We start from the raw sequence: 19,976 nt of genomic DNA on the forward strand, positions 1-19,976 counted from the left end.
CTCACTGCACTTTCTTTGAAACACTTCCCTTTATTATGCAGCAATTTTAAATGTGAATAAAATAGTGCTACATGCAAGATCATTTGCTGCCTTAAATAGTGGATCAAAGCTGTTTTTTCCCTGTATTTGTAGCTATGGCAAATTATCATTAGCCTTTGAAGAGACTTTCCAGTGTATCTGTTGAAGGCATTGTTTGAGGCAACGAACTAATGAAAGCATTTTTTTTCCTCCCCACTCTGCAAGAGGTTTTTATGGAAAAATGGGAGGAACACAAATCTCTGCCTTGTACTGAGCGTATATTCTGGATGTCTTCAACCAGTGAGGAAGCCCGTATGGAGAACCATATTGTGAGCAGAAGGTATTGTCTTTGCCCGAGGAACAGTGCCTGTACTCCGTTCTCAAAGTGCCATGTTACAACCTTCCTAGCTGTGTAGATCTGTAAGCTTAACTTGGAAGACGGAGACTAACGTTCATTGAAATTCTTCAGAGCAGCTTCTGCTGTCTCTTTTTCTTGATCACACAGAATATATACCTGGCCCTTCAGTCAAATGACTCTTGACCTTGCTTCAAAACTGACAAGACAAAGATTTCTTTAATCCAGAAAAAAAATGACTTAATGTGGCCCAAACTCTTTACCTCCCACAATCTTTGTGGTACCTGTGAGTTAGTAATTTAAGAGTAAGAAATGTTTCTGATATCACTGTTAGCGGCCAGATTCTTCACTTAAAGGAAAGTTCTTTTATTACATGCTAACTTTCTTGCATACACTCTTGATAGGGTTAGCATATTGAGTGATTTTGTGTCACAGATAGGGACATATTTTGACAGTAGAAGGAGGAACTATTAATAATCATGCTCAGAAAGCATAAACTAGACTGATGGGAGGCAAATTGTGTTCTGTGGTGTCTTAACTGTTAAGAAAGAAAATGAGTAATTCCAAGATCACATAATGTGCTTAGTTCTTTGTGCCAAGGATCCTCAAAAAGTTCATGGAAAAGATGAATTTTAAAAAGCAATGCATGGATTTCACAATTTTTTTTGCACTGGAATAAACTCATGCTTTGATCTGTTTCTCTGTGAAATTTTTGAAGAGCTCTTATATTATCTCTGTTTCAAAGCCATTTTGATATTGGGACTTGGGCACATTCAGCGGTGAATGTGAGGCTCTGTAAGATTAACTCACGGTGTCAACAAATAATAGCCTAGAAGGAATTTTAGGAACTCGGCCCAGGACAGTTTATAGTAAGGACTATGGATGTAATGGTGTGGCATTAAATACACATTTTGGCCAGAAGCCAAACGTTAAAATCAGTCATTGACCAAAGGCAGTTCTCTTTAGGACAGGAAGAACACTGAGGAGCCAAGATTGAAAACTAATCAAACGCTCTCAAAGTCAGTTTTTGAAAGTTTAACTTTCTAATTTTTATGAAGGAAACCTAATCTGTGAGCATTGTCACCTGGAGGATTATTCTGGTGTTTCTTGTGCTTGTACATTTGCAGTCCTAAAAATGTACTTACTGTGGCTGGGCTGCTGTTCCAGTGTGATCCTCTCAGCAGATCTGATGAGTCCTGTATCTTCTACGGAAAATGTTTGATCCAGAAACAATTATTTTGACAGGCTTTGCTCTTTATTCTCTGTAAATGAAAGCTGTAGGGAATTGATTTCTGAAATTTTGTTTTGGCAAGAACAAACTGTGTGTGGAGGTTCTTTGCTTATTTCTGATTCTTTCAAATCATGTTTATGCAGCAGTTTTTCATGTGTCCTCCACCATTTCAGGAGGTGGGGATACAAAAGAGAACAGAGAAGTTCCTTTCCTCAGGATGCATTCGAGGGTGCTTCAAAAAGGACATGGAAAGTAGAATTAAAAATTGGTCTCATTTTGGTGCAAATTTTGAAATCTATTCATGGAACTTTTTGAATACCATTTGTATGCATGGATCTCAACATTTTTCTCTCCAAATTAACTTATCTTCTGATTCCATTTTGTGTGCTTTTGGAAGTTTACTCATGTATTCTGAAACTTGGGAAGACAGAATAAACAAGAGTGTAAATAGTTCTCACCTAGGATACGTTTTTAAATCACTGAAAATTAGGTATTTTTTAAAGGGAATTTTAAGGTAATTTTTTAAATTTATTTTTTGTTAAATTTTTATTTTTGAAATTTTGAATTTTATGGTACAATTTTGTAGACTGGGCTTCTCCTTGTTCAAACTCCCACTCTCTGACAGATTTTCCCCATGTTGCTGCAATAGTTTAGTCCTTCATATGGAGTCATTAATACATCAGTCGGTTATTTAAGTGTGCCTCGACATTGCTGATACAATGTCAGATAGTCCAGCATCCCATTGTCTACACATTCCCAGCAGTTTCATTGGGAGTCCATTTCTGATTTGGAAGTAGGGGTGCATATTGCATTGTATCCCCACATCTGGATGTTAGTCTCTATTACTCCATCACCATACATTCCCATAAATGAGAAGCCACAAAATAAGGTAAACAACTGTTATGAATGAAAATAACAATATCAACAACTACTACCCTGACTGACACCACCACGAAAAACATGCCACTGAGTAACCCACGCATGGGTGATAAAATATTTTGAATCCTATAGTACCTTGAGTAATTTTTTTATAAAGATTTTGAGTTATTGTATGGTCTCAACTTGGTTATTTTGCTATGTAACATAATTTAAAAAATTATAAATATTTGATAGATGGTATTTATTTTCCAAAGTTATATTTTGGGCTTACAATCACTTACTATCTTCTTAAACTGCTAATTTTTAAAATTTTTTTAAGAGGATAGAGTGGGGGCATACATTCATTGAAAGAAGAGTGCAGTGAAATTTGTGAACAGCTAAGAAAGGAAATGAGTGGACAGGATCAAGTCCAGAGTGGATTCTTTCTGGATGCTGTGAACAGAATGTGACTATGTTCCAGGGGCTGGCTGGCGAAGGTCAATCTCTGCTGGTTGAGGAACGCTTTCCTCAGCTTGGGTCTTTGCCTCGACCTTCTCAAGGTGTCACTGGGATCAACCTTGAGAGCGATGGTCTCACCAGTCAGCGCGGTCACCAAGTTCTGTATGCCACTTCTGGGAAGGACTACCAGGTGCAGGACAGAATCTTTGTGGATGTTTTTAAATGATAAATATTTATTTTTTAAATATTTATTTGAGAAAAACAAGACAGAGGCAGACATTCCATGAATTGGTTCATTCCACAAATGTCTGCAATAGCCAGGACTGGACTGGGCTGAGGCTAGGATGCAGAAACTGCAGCCAGACCTGCCAAGTGCATGGATGAGGATGCTTGATTGATTCACGTGCCTGGGTTGACTTCCAGTCTCCTACCTAACATGAGCATTAAGGTGTGAACTAGCTGTGGGATAGCGCTGTGTATTTGAGTTCTTTTTTTTTTTTTTAAAGATTCTACATACTTAAATAAGTGAAATATTATGATGTTTTTCTTTCTGCCTGGTTTCTTTGTTTTTTCAAAATTTTTATTTGAAAGGCAGGAGAGACAGAGTTCTGACCACTGGTGAACTCTTCCAATGCGCACAACAATGGAACCTGATCCTGGAACTCCATCTCCCACATGGTGAAAGGGACCCATGTACTTGAGCCGTCACCTGTTCCCTTCTATGGTGTATTTTTTTAGAAACTGGAATTGGGAGCAGGCTGGACTTGAATCTAAGCACTCTGACATTTTGTCCAAGTACTGTCTTAACTGCAACACCAAACTCCCACCTCAAAATCTCCTTTTTTTAAGGCAGAAAGATATTATGTTTTTTTTCTCTCTCTCTCTTTTTCTGTCTCACATTTTCTTCAGCGATTTATCTGCTGATAGAAATTGACATGGTTTCCATGCCCTGGATGTTTTAACATTGCAGTGAGTGCCATTGCAGATTTCTTCATGAGATGATTTCATTCTCTTTGGGGTAGACCCAAAACAGGGATTGCTGACTCATATAGCTGTTCTATTTTTATTTTCTTTAGGAAGCTCTTTACTGTCTCTCATACTGGTTGTACCAGTCCACATTGTACCCTTTTCTCCAGTGTTTATCATTCCTGTCTTCTTAGTGATACTTATTTCTAAAAGATGGGAGCTAATTTCTTACAGTGGTTTAAATTTGCATTTTATGATCCTTGGTGATGTTGAACATCTTGTATATTAGCTATTTTTTTGCCTTCTTCGAAAAAAACATCTGTTTAGGCCCTCTAATATTTTTATTTTTTATATATTTTTGAGACAGAGAACAGAGAAGAAAAACACTCCCATCCCCCATGTTGTTCCCCAAATGCCCACCATGGCTGGAACTGGGCTGGACCAAATCCAGGAGCCAGGAACTGTACCCTGACCTCTTATGTGGGTGACAGTGACCTAACCATTGGAGCCATCAGCACTGCCTCCCAGCGTCTGTTTTAGCAAGAAGCTGGACCTGAAAGCTGGAGCCGGAACTCCAGCCAAGGCACACTAACACTCCTAGGATATAGGCTTCCTAACTGCTGCACCAAATGCTTGTTTCTATAAGGACTTGAAAAAGTCAAGTATCACCTCATCAGACGTGTAATACAGGACTAAAAGCTTAGTGACTGCCCTCTGGAAGTTTGGAGTTACGCTTCTGCTAACTTGTCTTATTTTAAAAGGCAGTCTTAAAGCATTCCCAGTATTTCGCATTGCTCAAATGTGGTGTTGCTCTTCTTAAGATCTTTTTTAAGTTTAGGATTTATGGGCCTGGCATGGTAGCCTAGTGACTAAAGTCCTCGCCTTGCATATGCCGGGATGCCATATGGGCACTGGTTCTAATCCCAGAAGCCCCGCTTCTCATCCATCTCCCTTTCTGTGAGCCGAGAAAACAGTTGAGGACAGCCCAAACCTTGGGACCCAGTACCTGTGTGGGAGATCCAGAAGAGGCTCCTGGCTCCTGCTTCTGATCAGCTCAGCTCTGGCTGAGCTGATCATTGGGGATTGAATCATCAGACAAAATCTTCCTCTCTCTCTCTCCTCCTCTCTGCATATCTGACTTTCTAATAAAAATAAATAAATCTTTAAAAGAAATAGGAGCCTGAAACTCTTTCCAGGTCCCACTTGGATGGCAAGGGCCTAGGTACCATGGGCCATTTCTACTGCTTTGCTTTCCCAGGCACACCAACAGGGAACTGGCTTGGAAGTGGAGCAGATGAACTCAAAATGGTACCCATATGAGGTACTGACATCACAGATGGCAGCCTTACCCAATGTGCCACTGTGCCAGTCCCCTCGTGGTCTGATCAAGGTATTTTCTGAGTGCTGAGATAAAGTTGAGCATGAATGGAGGAAAGGCAGGGGAAATGCTGCTGATGAGAGTTGTAACAAGAAGACAGACCACTTCCTGCAGCTTTGGACAAGACCAGGGCGTCATGAGCCCTCTCCCTGGCCTCCTTCCGGTGTAGACCATTGTGAAGGAGAAGCCAGCCCCAATCTGAGAGAATATAAGAAGAATGTACAGGGCAGTGGGAGAAGTGTGGTGGCCTGGACTGAGGAGTCTGGGCCAGGTCACCAGGTCCCTAAAGCTGTCAGTTGTCATGCATAGGGAGTATGGCAGTTAGGGTGCTTTCTTGGGACACCTGCATTCTAAATGGAAGTTTCTGGATTCCGGGCTCCCCATTCTACCTTCCTGCTAATAACACTCCATAGTGGGTCCCTGCCACCTGCTTGTGACACCCAAATTGAGTTCCATGCTCCTGCCTTCAATCTTGCCTAACCCTAGATTATGTCTCTATTTCTGTGCCTTTCTGGGGAAGAGAGAGAGATACAGAGACAGAGAGACAGAGACATAGAGAAAAAAGTCTGCAGTCTTTCTGACTAGGTTTAATCATGTCAGTGCTGAGGTCAGGACTGTATAATAGTACTAACAACAATACATAATATATATGAAGTATTTAACATGTGCTCTGCCTGTACATTCTCAGTGCATTGTCCCACATATACAAAAGACCTCAGAGGCCAGTTCTGCAGCTCACTAACTTTGTCTAGTTATGGATTTAGTGAGTAGCAGAGTCAGGATTTGAAGTGAGGCCCTTTACTCTGCTGTCTTCTTATATCCCTAAAGTTCTGTTCTGTGGGTGGCTGAAAGTTCCTGGACATGGGGCCAGCACTTTGGTGCCGTGGGTTAAGTTACCACCTGTGACCCCAGCATCTCATATGGCGTCAGTTTGAGTCCTGGCTCCTCCAGTTCTAGTCCAGACCTTGGGCTGTGTGTCTGGGAAAGCAGCAGAAGATGGACCATGTGCTTGATTTCCTGCCACCCATGCGGGAGACCCACATGGAATTCCAGGCTTCTGACGTTGGCTGGCTCAGCCCTGGCCATTGTGGCCATTTGGGGAATAAACCAGTGAATGGAAGTTATCTCTGCCACTTTCTATCTCTTTCTCTCTCTCCCTCTGCTACTCTGCATGTCAAATAAAATAAAGAAGTCTTTAAAAAAAAGTGATGCATGAGCACATCATTCTGAGGTGATTTCCAGCAACGTTTATTTCATTCATCTTCCTAGAGGTGGAAGGTTAGAGTTGCTTTTACTCCTGAATGATTCATGAGTAATGGAATTGGGTTCCAACAAAGGGGTATGCGAAGATTGCCCATAACACAGCGACATGACTTACACCTGAATTGGTGTGGAGTGTGCCATGGCCTGGGAGATGTTGATGATACTGAAACTTACAGAGTAAGGACAGACTCTGATATGGTGCTGGACCACGTCAGACACATTGAGAAGCAAGGTGAAATTTGATCCATGGAGGCCCAGAGCAAGCAGGCTGCTTTCACAGTGCCTGACGCATCTCATGCCTTTCATTCTGTTTCTACCCGAAGGTTTTCCTAGGCCATCATTCTCAAACCTTGTCCTGAGTCTCAGGGGCTGGGAGGGTGGGGTGGGGTTCACCCTCCTTTAAACCAGTGCACTCCTTTTGGCTGATGTCTAGGCCCTTCTAATAGAATGTGACTACTGGGTTTGTTAAAGCAGGACAGCATGTGCATTTCCATTGTGTCTCAGGACAGCTGTCTCTGACAATTAGCTCCCTGTCCTCTGCAAACCCAGATGTTTGACTCTATCAGTTAATCCACTGCCATAATGATGCATTATGCCGTGACACCTTTGAGCTGCACCTGAGAGCTGATGTGTTCTTAAACTTCCAAAAAATCATGAACCATTCCAGCTGTGCATTTAGATGGCTGGGAGCATGAATTAATAGGCATCTCATCACCCTGGAGACACTGATGCTTCTGTGAGCTAGCATGGAGATGAGGCTGCACAGCGCTGTGGGAAGGGTAAGTGGATGACTGCTATTCACTTAACTGCTGTTCCATTCTCTCCCTGTGTTCTTTCCTAGGAAGCAAATGGAAGACTGCTGCGACCCTGCCCATCTCTTTGCTATGACTAAAAAGAATTCCCCCATGGGGAAGAGCATGTGGTATGACGGGGAGTTTCTGTACTCTTTCACCATTGACAATTCAACATATTCCCTCTTCCCTCAGGTAAGTACAGCATTTGTTGCCTTTCAGCATAGATCTTTTAATATTTGTTGCTGTCATAGCAAGGAAATCATTGAGTTTGTCCAATCCATTCAGGTGTACCTGTTTTTATCATCTTTCTTCTCTTGCGGTTTTGAATGCTTTTCTTTCCATCTGGCATCTTTTGGTGACTAAATCACATAACATGTGCATGCAAGTACACAGCCAGGATATTCCTGAGAAGTGGGGTGCTGAAGGGTTACAGTCTTCTTACCCCTTCTGATTGGATTCAGATGAGACTGAAAGAAGCAAGCGGAAAATGGCAGGGACCTGTGGTGTTCTTGTGTTTTGAGATTGGCTGTGGAATGCTGCTTAGGCTTTGTGAGACGGCTACGTGTTCGTAGGACTGCTGCTGTGCTCGGGGAGTGGGGACCATATGGTGGGAAGTGCACATCTCAGGCCTCTTGAGTGTGAACCCTGTGGTCAGATGCCTCCTGCGAAGTGGAGGAGTGATGGAGAAGGAGGGGAGGAATTCAGGTTGACCACTTTTGAAGTGGTCGGAATCAAGATCTGCTTACTTAATGTTTTTCTTCTTGGTTTCCTGGGCATGGAAATAAAATGTTTCACTAAAATATAGCTAGGCAGAAAGTGGGGATGGAGAGACAAAAATCTTTGTGCCTGGGAAACCCTAATGGTGTGGGTGCGGTAAATTTTAAGTGAGATTGCCATCAATAAGTACTTGATAGATGACTTCTGGCATCCCCAGCTGCTCTAACCACTCCCACTGTGGATTGGGTCAGCTAGTCCAGAGTGAGTCATAGTAAAACTCATGCTCAAGATTGTCAAGTGTAACTTGATCTCTCAAGTGTCTTTGTTAGTGACCAAAAAAAAAAAAGATTTAAAGGAGAAATGCTTGGAAGTTGAGGCATGACTTCTACCGTGTTCAACATTCTACGAGACAGTCCACACTTATTAGCCCATCCTTAGATGTTTGAGTTTAATTTAATGGTTTGGTTGTGGTTGTAGTATTTTTTTTTTACTTAGAATATTTAAGTCTAATTCATTGCCAGCATCCTATTGTTTTTCTCTGCTTTGTTTGCACTCAGTATACTTTTTAGTACCAAAGAAAATGAGTAAACATTGTAAAATGTGGAATTGAATTTTGTTTCCATTTCTCACTGTTTAATTGCCTTGGCTATGTCACTTCACTTGTTGGAGACTCAGTCCACTCACCTGCATTTTGAGAGCAGAACCTGTCCTGTTGACCACACAGAACTATTGTGAAGTTAGATTTAGATAATGTGTGCTTAAAAATGATAGCTCGCTTAGCATTTATGTTACACTGCTTCATACATTGAATCTTGAGATTAAGGAATGAGAAATCTGATTGTATTATTCAGGGAGAAAACTATTCTACCTGGGGAATTAAATACTTTAAGAAGTCATTGGAAGGGGCTGATGCAATGGCACAGTGTGGTCATCTTCTGTCTGAAGTACTGGCATTTCATATAGGTGTTGGTTCCATTCCCAGCTGCTCCACTTCCAATCCAGCTCCCTTCTGGTGGCCTAGGAAAGCAGCAGAGGATGACTGAAAGTTTTGGGCCCCTGCACTCACATGGAGACTTGGAAAAGCTCCAAGAAGCTCCTGGATCCCAACTTTAGCTGTTGTGGCCATGTGAGTGAATCACCAGACTGAAGCTCTCTGTGTCTCCCTCTCCCCCTCTGTCTAAAACTCTCTCAAGTAAAATAAATAATTTTATCTGAAGAAGTCATTGGAAGAATGGTGATGTAGGAGTCAAAGGGAGGCTCCTGGAATTACTGCCATCAAGAGCTTATTGCCAGAACAGTACCCCAATTGCAATTGTGAAAATGGTTCCAGTCATGTACAACAGTAGACATTACAAATTCTTATCCAAATTCCCTTCTGGTGCCACTATTGGGTAAAGGTGAATTTTCATCCCAGACGCTAGTTGCAAAGGCATCCAGGAGAGGCAGCTTATGAGCATCACACTTCAAGAGGCAGCTGGGAAAGCCAATCCACAGGGCTCTGTGTGCATAAGTACTGATAGCCACTTACTGGGCAGTGATATGAGATAAAGAAACAGTTTAATGAAGCTTATCTGTCAGTTGCAGCAGGAAGGTGGTAGGAAAATTCTCCTCCTAGCATTTACAAATGAGCTCTGTGCCTCTTTGTTCCAGTGGCAAGACTAAGCAACCATTCCAGAATAATGGGGGAAAAATCCCTTTTCTCCATAGGAATAAGAATTTATTACATTATTGTGTGTGCACAGTCATTACAAAAGGCTGAACAAATTCAATGAATAGGATTTTTAAAGTTATTTGTGATTTTTTTTTTTTTTTGCTGAGATTCTGAATGGACTAATATAGAAATTCTGGGGAAAAAAAGTTTGCATCACCAAAAGGATGATGCATTTCCCTCTGCCCTCACACATGATTGTTTCTTATTCTTAGTTTTATTTGAAAGGCAGGAGACAGGTAGACAGAGGGAGGTTTCCCTTCTTCTGCTTCACTCCCCAGATATTTCCAGGAGCTGGGACTGAGTCAGTCAGGACCCCAGAACTCAGTCCTGGTTACCCATGTATGTGGCAGGGACCCAAGTACTTGAGCTGTTCCCTGCTATCTTTCAGGGTACACATTAGCCAAAAGTAGGAATTGGAAGCAGAAACAGGACTTGGACTCAGGTCCTCTGATGTGGGATGTGGGCGTTCTAAGTGATGTCTTACCTCCTGTGTCCGATGCCCACTTTCCCATTATTCGTTGTAGGTGCAATATTTCTAGTTTGTCATCAGCAGTCTAAGTTGACAGATAATTTATATGGTGCATTTGTGCTCACTGTGAGAACAAATACTGTGTGTAGATGAGGTACAATTACAAGTGATTGGGACAGGTTGGATGCCAACGTTGTGAGCAAAACTTCTCTTTTCCTAATATTAAACAGATAATAACCAGGTTCTTTATTTTTCAACAGAGATCACATACCCGTGCCATTTACTCATTCCTCCAAATGCTCAATATGTTAGGTGGCATGGTTTTTAATATTCCTTTGTCTGCTGCTTTTGTTCATTGTTGCCAAGGTGTGATGTACAAGTGGAGTGTTTTGTGTGTTGACCTCTCTGACCTCTTTATAGCTTTATCAAATTTATGTAATTCTGCTGCATGGAACAGTTATCTATACTACTACCTTTGTTCAATTTTCTAAAATTCTGTGTCTGCTTGTTGCAGTGTTATCTTGTGAGCTTTTCAAGGAGCCAGAGAGCTTTCATTTGTATGTCTAGTGTAGTGCCTCCCGCTTGATGGAGGTGTTTGTTTCCAGTTGCTCGTGCTTGCCAAAGCTTTCCCTGCCTGTGTCCCACTTGGGCTAGACTGTTGTAGTGCTCTTGCGTAAATGTAAAAGACCAAGCAGAACATTCTAATAATTTTAAAAATTCTATTTACTTGAGAGGCAGAACTGAACAGCCAGCAGTGAGAGCTTATATCCACTGATTCACTCTCTAAATGCTTGCGATGCCTGGGGTTGGCCCTAAGCCCAAGCCAGGAACCAGGAACTCAGTCCTGTCTCCCACCAAGGGGTCAAGCAATTACAAATACCCCAGAAGGACATCTTGATGTAGCTGTTTCCAAATGGCTCTGTAAATGTGCTTTGGTGAAATGTTTGTCAGATATTATTAGGTGTGAAGGGCTGGATTTTGATCACCACAAAGCATTCTTTGAATATACAGTGTTGATGTATATGTATGTTGCCTGTGTGCTTGGAGGAGGCAGGATGAGGGTGTGATTGTTCATGCCCCAAGCATACCATGCTCCTGTGTGGAGGGTAGCTCTTTTCTCCTTAGCCAGAGATTATCCCTTTTAGGATGACAGCATCCAGCATTTCAGAAATTATTGAACCAAAAGTCTCTTTTGCCCAGAACACATTGCTCAGAAAGAGTATAAATTTCCTTAGAAATGAGCAAGGGAGTTGCAAGAATGTTAGAAACCACAGCTGTGCTGATATAATCTGAAAAATATTTTCTTTTGGTGTAATAGAGCTGTGGTTGTTCACCGTTCTTCTAGCATTGTGCTGGGGAGTCATGCGATCTGAATCACAGCTGAGAGCCACCTTGCTGTCCCCGGCTGTTTGCCCAGGGCCGTAGGTGTGGAAGTGTAGCATTTTGCTCATGCATCTTGCAAGGACACCCATCTTTAGCTCTTTGAGTTGGGCCCTGTGTTCCAGGAGTTGGACCCACAGTGTCCTCAGCCTGTGGGAAACTTAGCAGGACATGTTCAAGTGGTCTGACTATTCTCAGCCTGAATTTTATGATGTGATGATGAATATGAATATGGTTTCATATTTCAACATTATTGTGAGAAAGTGGTTAGAGTGGATTATGGGTGTAGAAGTGCTTGGTAATGAAGGCACTATATGAATGTATAATAATGTTATTATTGCTATGTTTCCTATTAAGCATTTATTAACCTAAAACATTTTGTTGGCATTTTTGAGAAAATGTAAGAAATCAACACCCTTTTAAAAAGGGGTGAGATCAGCCTTTCAGGAAACAGAGAAGAAATAAATCCTAGGATCTAGAGAAATACTAATTAGTCATGGAGAATGCTACACAGTCTGCCCAGTGGTGCACAGGTGTTTCTGTATTTAAACAATGACTCTGATAAATTTAAACTACAGTGGAAAGTACATTGTTAATTTCCATTAAGATTTTTGATTTGAATAATGGTTTGATATCCACTCTTCTTCAAATTGCTCCATGACTGAGGAGTTGAGAAGAGTAGATCAGTACATGGCCTCCAGACACCTGCTGTCTTCAGGTGAAAGGAACACCCACAGCTAGACACTGAAAGTGCAGCGGAGGTTCCAACCATGCGGCTCCACATCTACCATGAGATGGCCCATTTTTCAAATTCAGAAATAATGAAAAGTTGGGACCATTCTTTTTTTTGGTAATTTTTAAATTTTAATAATCTTTACATAGTTGATCAGGGTACAAAGGGTCAAAGGCTACAGGAAAGTGGGTAAGACTATTGTTTCCACATTATTATTCTTTTTTCTGTATCTGGGGTTAGGGGGGAGCCCTACCCAGTGTCCCACCCATATCAGGTCCCCGATATAGGGCATGCTCTGAGGGTCCTGCTCAAGCGATTTTGATAATTCAGCAGTTCTGAATTGCTGCCTATCTCACCATTCCAAGCACAATGAAATCTCTCCAGAATCCGCTGGCTGACATAGTCTACCTGAGAGTCTCCGTTTGCCCAGATTTTCATTGCCAACGCATGGCTGGGCTAGTTGATCAATTTGTTCTGTCCTCTGTCCTCTGTTCTCTGTTGTGGTAACAGGTGTCCTCTGCTGGTTCCGATGGACTGCCATATTCTCCATGTGCACCTGGGTATACTGTCCACTGCTCCGTCTGAGCCACTGAGGAGGCTCAGCTTTGAAACTTTCACTCCATGGTCAAACCATGGAACCTGCACTTCTCTTCATGGTTAGGGTTCTGATTTTGGCAGTTTGATTGGGGAGATCCCCAAAGAAACTTTATCTGAAGTGGTCCCAAACCTGATTTTTGTGTGTGCGTGCTAATACAGGGTCTGGCACAGTCCGTTGCCCCAATCAGCTTATGCATGTGTTGGTGGTTGCAGTTGCTGGGTCAGTTATGTTTCCAGCCCTGTCTTCCACACGAACCAATTGGCGGTGCAGTCCAACCTAATTCTGCCCACCACACACTAGGCCCTCACACAAACCAGTGGGAGCTACAGCCTAGTTGGAGCGACCTGTAATAACCGCCACCATGCCCTCCCCCTGCCCTGGTTCTTGTGCTTGCCAGTATGTACAGAATACTAGTCCAGTCTGTCCCACATCCTATTCAGCTCTCCTATGTGTCAGTTGGCATTGAAGCCTAGTTTAACCCAACAAGACCCACTATCCAGCCTACATACATGCTGGTGGGTGCCTTTCTGTTGAGCCACGTCTACAGAATTAACCCCTAGTGCCAGCATCTGCCAGGTGTGCTGTGGCAAAGCTCAACCAATCCTTACCCATTCTGATTTATGCTTGTACCAGAAGACAGTCAACCAAGCCTGGCTTTTCCCTGATCTAGCTCACATGAGGCCCACAGGTTTTGTAGCCCTGCCCTGTCTGGTCTACCCTCTTCCCGACTCACACTCTCCAGTGGGAGTGGTTTTCCAGCAGGGGGACCCTCCGCATTCCCTCTACCAGCTTTACCCTCTCCCTCCCTGGTTTTTATGTGTGCTGGTTGGGCACTGTGGCTCAGTCTGGCATGGCCCGTCTCACCGCAGCATTTGCCATTGGGTGCTGTAGCCTGGCCCTCCCGGCCCACCCCAAATTCTAGCTGATGCTGGTGAGGGTTACTGTCTTGGCCAGCCCAGCAGGCACCCAGTCCCAGCTAATATGTACTGGTATGTGTTGCAACCGAACCTGGCCTGACCCACACTCTGTTCTAGTGCTCAGATTCACCAATGGATGATGTGAACTGGTTCAGCCTGGTCTGCCCCAACCTATGCCAAGTGTATGCCAGTGGGTACCTTTTCCTGGCCTGGTCTGGGCTGCTCCCCTATCTTGGTTCTTATGCTCTCCTGCAGGGTCTGTGTCCTGCCAGAGGAGTTGCCCAGGCTCCTCCATCAGAACCTCTCCCAGTGCCATATCTTGCACATACCGGTGAGTCCATGAGTCAGCCCTACTTAGTCCACCTTCTGTTCTGGCAGTAACAGTGGCCTTTCCTGACTGGCCTTCAACCCATTCTGGTTCTTACTGTTGAACGTTTCAGCCCAGCCAATGCTCGGGACCATTTTTTAGTAAAAACTCTGAAGTGGTGGATGATTGAGAGTGAAATGAAGAACAAATGTAAGGAATGGTCCAGCATGTCATCTTATACTCCTTTCTGAAGTACTTGGCTGTGTAAAGTTAATTGCAAATTTGGTCATGGCTCAAGCTTCCAGCTTGCTGGGAACAAATGGAAAGAAGCATAACAGTGCCACGCAAGGGGGAGTGACAACTATTCTAGGAGGTGCTGGAGTTCCATATGTCAGGAGCGTTTTTTACTTAGGTTGAGTGACATGACAGGGTGTTTCCTTGTGGTAAAAATTGGCAAGTATTTCCTTGTCTCCCCTTTGAATAGTTTTTTCATCTTACTCCTTCCTATTGATAAACATGTTCTGTTGTAGAATAGAATTTCGTTTCCTATTTTAATTTAGTTTTGAGCATTTGTTTGGGATATCAGGGTACTTCTGTTTTGTTTTTGCTTATAATAGACTCATTTGTACTTCTTAGTTTTAACAGAGTGTCTTCAGTGCATATATATCTGATTAACTTACATGGAGTTATTAACACTGAATTTTGTCTGGCTTAGTTAATATGTTCAAGAAATATGGTAGTATAAATGAAGACAGAAAATGGTTTCTAAGTGTTTTTATATGTCCAAGTCAACTCATTGTCTCCCCTCTTCTAACCATCCTGTAATTCTTCAATCACTTGTGAGACAGCGTAGTATACTTAGCCATCACTCAGGCTGACCTTGAGTGTTGCCATCTGCAGGGTTCTGAACTTCCAGGTAGATTGGAGAGACAGCTTGTAGAAATGGGAGATAGATCCTAAAGCTGGGCCTTCCCAGCAGAATTGGGGGAGGGGTTGGAGCAAGAATAGGCTGTGAATATAGGTGTGGAATTAATAGGAAGTCCAAAATGATATGTTTATAGTCTTACCACAGGAAATTGTAGGTAATAACCAGAAGAGAGAACAAAAGTAAAGCGATGTACCCATGGAGAGTGGAATTCAGAGATGAAGAGCAGAGATGGATGGAGCTGTACCCAGAGATCCAGATGGGAACAGCAATTGGCTTCACGTTTCTAGGCTCCGAGTTGACAGTTTTGGCCACTGGCAGCTTCAGAGGTACTGGCCAGAAGATGGCAGGGCTGCTGCCTTCGAGTGGTTGTTTATCAAGGCAAGGTCTTGGTGAAGGACATGGGGTCATCTGCGGAGGCTGCTTTTAAAAGCAGAGCTGAGGACCCGGCGGCGTGGCCTAGCGGCTAAATTCCTCACCTTGAACGCCCCGGGATCCCATATGGGCGCCGGTTCTAATCCTGGCAGCTCTACTTCCCATCCAGCTCCCTGCTTGTGGCCTGGGAAAGCATTCGAAGACGGCCCAAAGCATTGGGACACTGCACCCATGTGGGAGACCCGGAAGAGGTTCCAGGTTCCTGGCTTCAGATTGGTGCAGCATCGGCCCGTTGCGGCTCACTTGGGGAGTGAATCATTGGACGGAAGATCTTCCTCTCTGTCTCTCCTCCTCTGTGTATATCTGGCTGTAATAAAATGAATAAATCTTTAAAAAAAAAAAAAAGCAGAGCTGAGTATCACAGTTGGCAAAGCCCAGGGTGATCTGAGGGCAGGAATCCTGTGTTTTGTATGAAAGACATAGCCAGATGACTGGAGTTGTGCCTCTGTGCGTGTACCACAGTGCAAGTACATTGAGTCCTTTGGAAGTTTCCAGAAAATGTGTGTTATGAAAAGGGTATGCGTGATTTATGAATGTGTTTGCCTATCTTGTCATTCCATTTTCCATGGCCTTTTATAAGGACCCTTATGCAGCTTGGTGATTTCCATGACTTTGAGTGATTGTTCCTCAGTTGTTCTCTGAAAGGCCAAAACTGACTCTTGTCTTCCAAGGCCTGAGTCTGCAGTGACCCCCAGTTGTGGTTTGGCATGTGTAAGGATGTGGAGAATTATGCCAAGTACAGTAATAACACTTTTCAAATGAAAATACAGTCTTTCTCCTTATTCTGTGTCTACTTGGTGAAGGCTGCCAGCACAGAAGGAGGAAAAACTAAGTAAATGGGAGAATTTGGATAAATTATTTATTCAGAAATTAGGTTAAAAGCCTGGCAGAATAGGTAAGTGGGTTAGTATGTTGGGAACATTTAGGACAGATATGCTGTGGGTCAAGCTCTGCTTGCTGAAAGAAATAGAAGTGCTTTTTCTTTTATTTCACACTTTTTAAAAAGATTTGATCAGAAGAAAGTGTTTTGAAGAGATGAAACTAACAGAAAACAACAAAACCCATGTGATATAGTTTCCGCTGATTTTTGTTGGTGAAGTGTGTCTCTTCTAGACAACAAATAGATGGGGTTTGTTTTTTAATCCAGTCTACTAATCTGTGACGTTTGATTTAGCTTAAGCTGTTTACGTTCAGGGTTAATATGTATGGGTGGTACTTTGGTCCTGTCATTTTAGGAATGGATTGTTCATTGGTTTAGTCTTCTGTTGTCATTCAAGAAGGTTCTTGATTTTCATTTCTTCAGCTACACATTAGTCATTTAGTAGCATGTTATTTAACTGCATGGTGTTATTAATTTCTTTTTTCTCCCTGATGTTGATTTTGTTTTGCGGCTTTTCATTTTATAGTAGCTGTGTAACGGAGACTCATATCTAGTAACATGTCATTTAACTTCATGGCGTTGTAAATTTCTATTTTTCTTTCTATTGTTGATTTTGTATTATGACTTTTCCTTTGAGGGGATGTACAGTAGCTGTGAAATGGAGACTAACATCCAGATGTGAGGATACAATGTAATATGCATTTCTACTTCCAGACAAAGATGGACTAAAATGAAACTGTTCACTATATTTTGACAATAGAATTCTGAACTCTCTGCCATTGTCCATGCCCACAATGATGGACATATGACTGTGTATGAAGAACTATATTTTAGTAATGATATAGAGGAACTAGGTGGGGAGGCAGAATTGGGGAGGGGATAGGGGAAATGCCAGGAACCTATGAAATTGTATCATGATAATAATAATAATAAAATGTTAAAAAAAAAAATTTATTTGAAAGCTGGTGGGGGTGAGCAGAGGGAAAGTGAAAGCAACCCCGAGGAATCTATCTTCCATCCGCTGACTATTGCCCAGACGTCCTCAGCAGCCAGGGCTGGGCCGGGCTGAAGCCAGGAACTAGGCGCTCCATCTGGGTCTCTCACATGGGGTGACAGAAACCAAAGTTCTTGGGCCATTATTTGCTGCCTCTTGGGTACGTTAGCCAGGAGGTGGATAGGAAGTCTGAAGTAGCTGGGACTCAGCTCGGCACTCTGATCTGGGATGTAGACACTGCATGGGGTGACAATGTGCTGCACCACAAGGCCAACCCCATGTAAGTGCTTTCTGAATATTAGGCATTTGTACTCAGAAAACTACTGTGTGTAGATCTTTTTTTTCTGTTTTCCTCCTGTGTACCCAGACTTAGGTTTTTTTTTTTTTTCAGACTGTTAACAGTCAGAAAATAAAAATAGGTGCCACGAGAAAGGTACTTGCAAATTAAATTAATTTGGTAATTTCTTCACCTGGAATGATTTGCCATTAACAAAATACTGGATAACAGTGCTTTACAAAACATGTATTGTCTGACTATTGTAATTGTAATTTTCTATTTCTTGGGTTTGGAAACCTCTCATTTTATGCATGTATTGAATTCAGTCTACAACTCAGAGGATAGAACAATGACAAGGTATTACTAACTCTGGAGCCAAAGTTTGCAAACTTGCTGATGATTTTTTTCTTGTAGCCTGACATAAACCTTGACTGTTGCACTCATGGCCAGTGAGAACTGAAATAACTGTAAATTATAGTTGTATCCAGATGTCTGATGTAGAGACTGTGGGGAGATCTTTTTAAACTTAGAAGTCAGTAACATTTGTGGACTCTGCGAAAAATAACAACACTTCTGTGTGAGCCATAGTTTAGCATAAACTGAGAATCTGCAAAATAAAATCAGGGCTGAGATAGATTTACAGTAAGGACTCGATGCCACAGAAATACATTGTCATATTTGTTGGGCCTGTCACATAAATTAAAGTGCTTTGCTCTCAGCATCTCTGGTACACAGTCACTGCCCAATCACTCATTCATGAGGTATGCATTGAGAGCTGCTGCTGTGTGCTAGGGAGCATGCTAGTTGCTGAGGAAATAATGGTAAGGAAAAGCAGATCAAATCCGTGCCTCCCATTGATGCCACAGGTTTCTTACTCTTCCTGTATTCAGATTTAAGCTCTGCACCTGCTCTCTAAGTTATCTTCTCTGTGCTGGGTAATGACAGTGTCTTTGTTGGAGATACCAGAGCTGAACAACTGGGTCTTAATGTTTGAATGTAACTCTCCAAATCTAATTTTACTACCTCACTATCTCTTGAGTTTACCCTCTCTTTTCTTACCTCTCTGTGAAATTTCAAGGTTTATCACCTGTTAAGAGAACTCATTCAAGAGTTTCTAAACAAGTTTCACCATAAGGAGCTTCCTTCCACACTGTTGCAGTTTTTTCTTAACAGAAGGCAGACCTGTGTGTGTCAGACCTGTGTGTGTGATCTTCTCTGTTAGTCACTGCTTGCCACCTGCCATGCCATCGAGCAAGTGGCCGAACATCATACTCTTGAGCCAGCGGAGCAGTGCTCACAGAGAAGACTCATAGAAAAGGCAAGCAGCAGCTTGCAGATGCTTTGTGGCTTTTTCACTATTCAAAGTGATAAAATTCTAAGTCATCCTAAACTTCAGGAAAGGGACCTGAAACTGATCTAGGCTTCTTAATTATCTAGTGAGGTATACGGTTCTCCACTGTTCGGAGTCAGACACTGTGATGGAACCTGTATTAGGATATGGCAATGGCTTTGACCTTTTATTAACAGCATTTTTGAGTGGTGAACGTCTGTATCTCTGATTGGCAGTGAGGGTCCGTCCAAACCTTGCAATTGTAGGTGAATGACAGCTTCCTGTAAGGAAGATTGAACACGTGAGCTCATGGCTGGCAGAATGCAGTGTGGGAATATTGGGCTCCAAATCCTTCTGCTGACCAGGATCGAGGGCTCTAAGCACTGTGCTGTAGTTGCCTCCATATGCCTTCAATGGGGAACACATTTTTTTCCTGTCTGTAGGGGACTTGTTTTAGACCAGTTAGTTCTAGATTATTCCCGTAGAATAAAACTTCCTAGAGAGAGTGGTTCAGGAAGCCTTCATGAAGTGAGCTTTCTGAGAACATCGGCCAACATAAGCTTAAACACTGTCTCTTACTCTCTTGCTCCTGCCCCTCATGACTCTATACTGTTGTTTTTATAAGTTCGTTGATTAGCTTCATTTTATTTGAAAGACAGAATCACGGAGCAGAGCTCTCATGACCTAGTCCCAGTGAAGAAGCCCTCCATCACTTCCCACTGTTATAGTGGTTCTTAAATTCCAGCAAGAGCTGGGAGGGTAGAGCTGAGGGGCTTTTGATGCTTATTTCCCACTCATGCCTGCAGCTTCGTGCTCTGAGTGGCAGTGGTCTGGAACTGGTCTCCTGCTGGGGTTCTTGGATCTGATCTGGCTTCCTCTCCAGTCTGTTTCCAAACTGCAGCCTGAGCTAACTTTTTGATATGCAAACAGACCATGTCCTACCTGGGCTAAAACCCTTGATTATCTTTCTATTGATTTTAG

At 42.6% G+C, this 19,976-nt stretch overlaps 1 protein-coding gene across 1 annotated transcript in view; it reads left to right on the forward strand.

Annotated features, from left to right (window-relative positions):
• ST8SIA1 (ST8 alpha-N-acetyl-neuraminide alpha-2,8-sialyltransferase 1) overlaps positions 1-19,976 on the forward strand; it is a 174,385-nt gene that overhangs the window by 31,689 nt on the left and 122,720 nt on the right. The window contains exon 2 of the mRNA XM_004592615.2: positions 7,370-7,514. Coding sequence (XP_004592672.2) covers positions 7,370-7,514 — 145 coding nt within the window. The remainder of the gene's footprint in view (positions 1-7,369; positions 7,515-19,976) is intronic.

The sequence above is a fragment of the Ochotona princeps genome, chromosome 27 (assembly GCF_030435755.1).
Source record: "Ochotona princeps isolate mOchPri1 chromosome 27, mOchPri1.hap1, whole genome shotgun sequence".
NCBI classification, from domain to species: Eukaryota; Metazoa; Chordata; class Mammalia; order Lagomorpha; family Ochotonidae; genus Ochotona; species Ochotona princeps.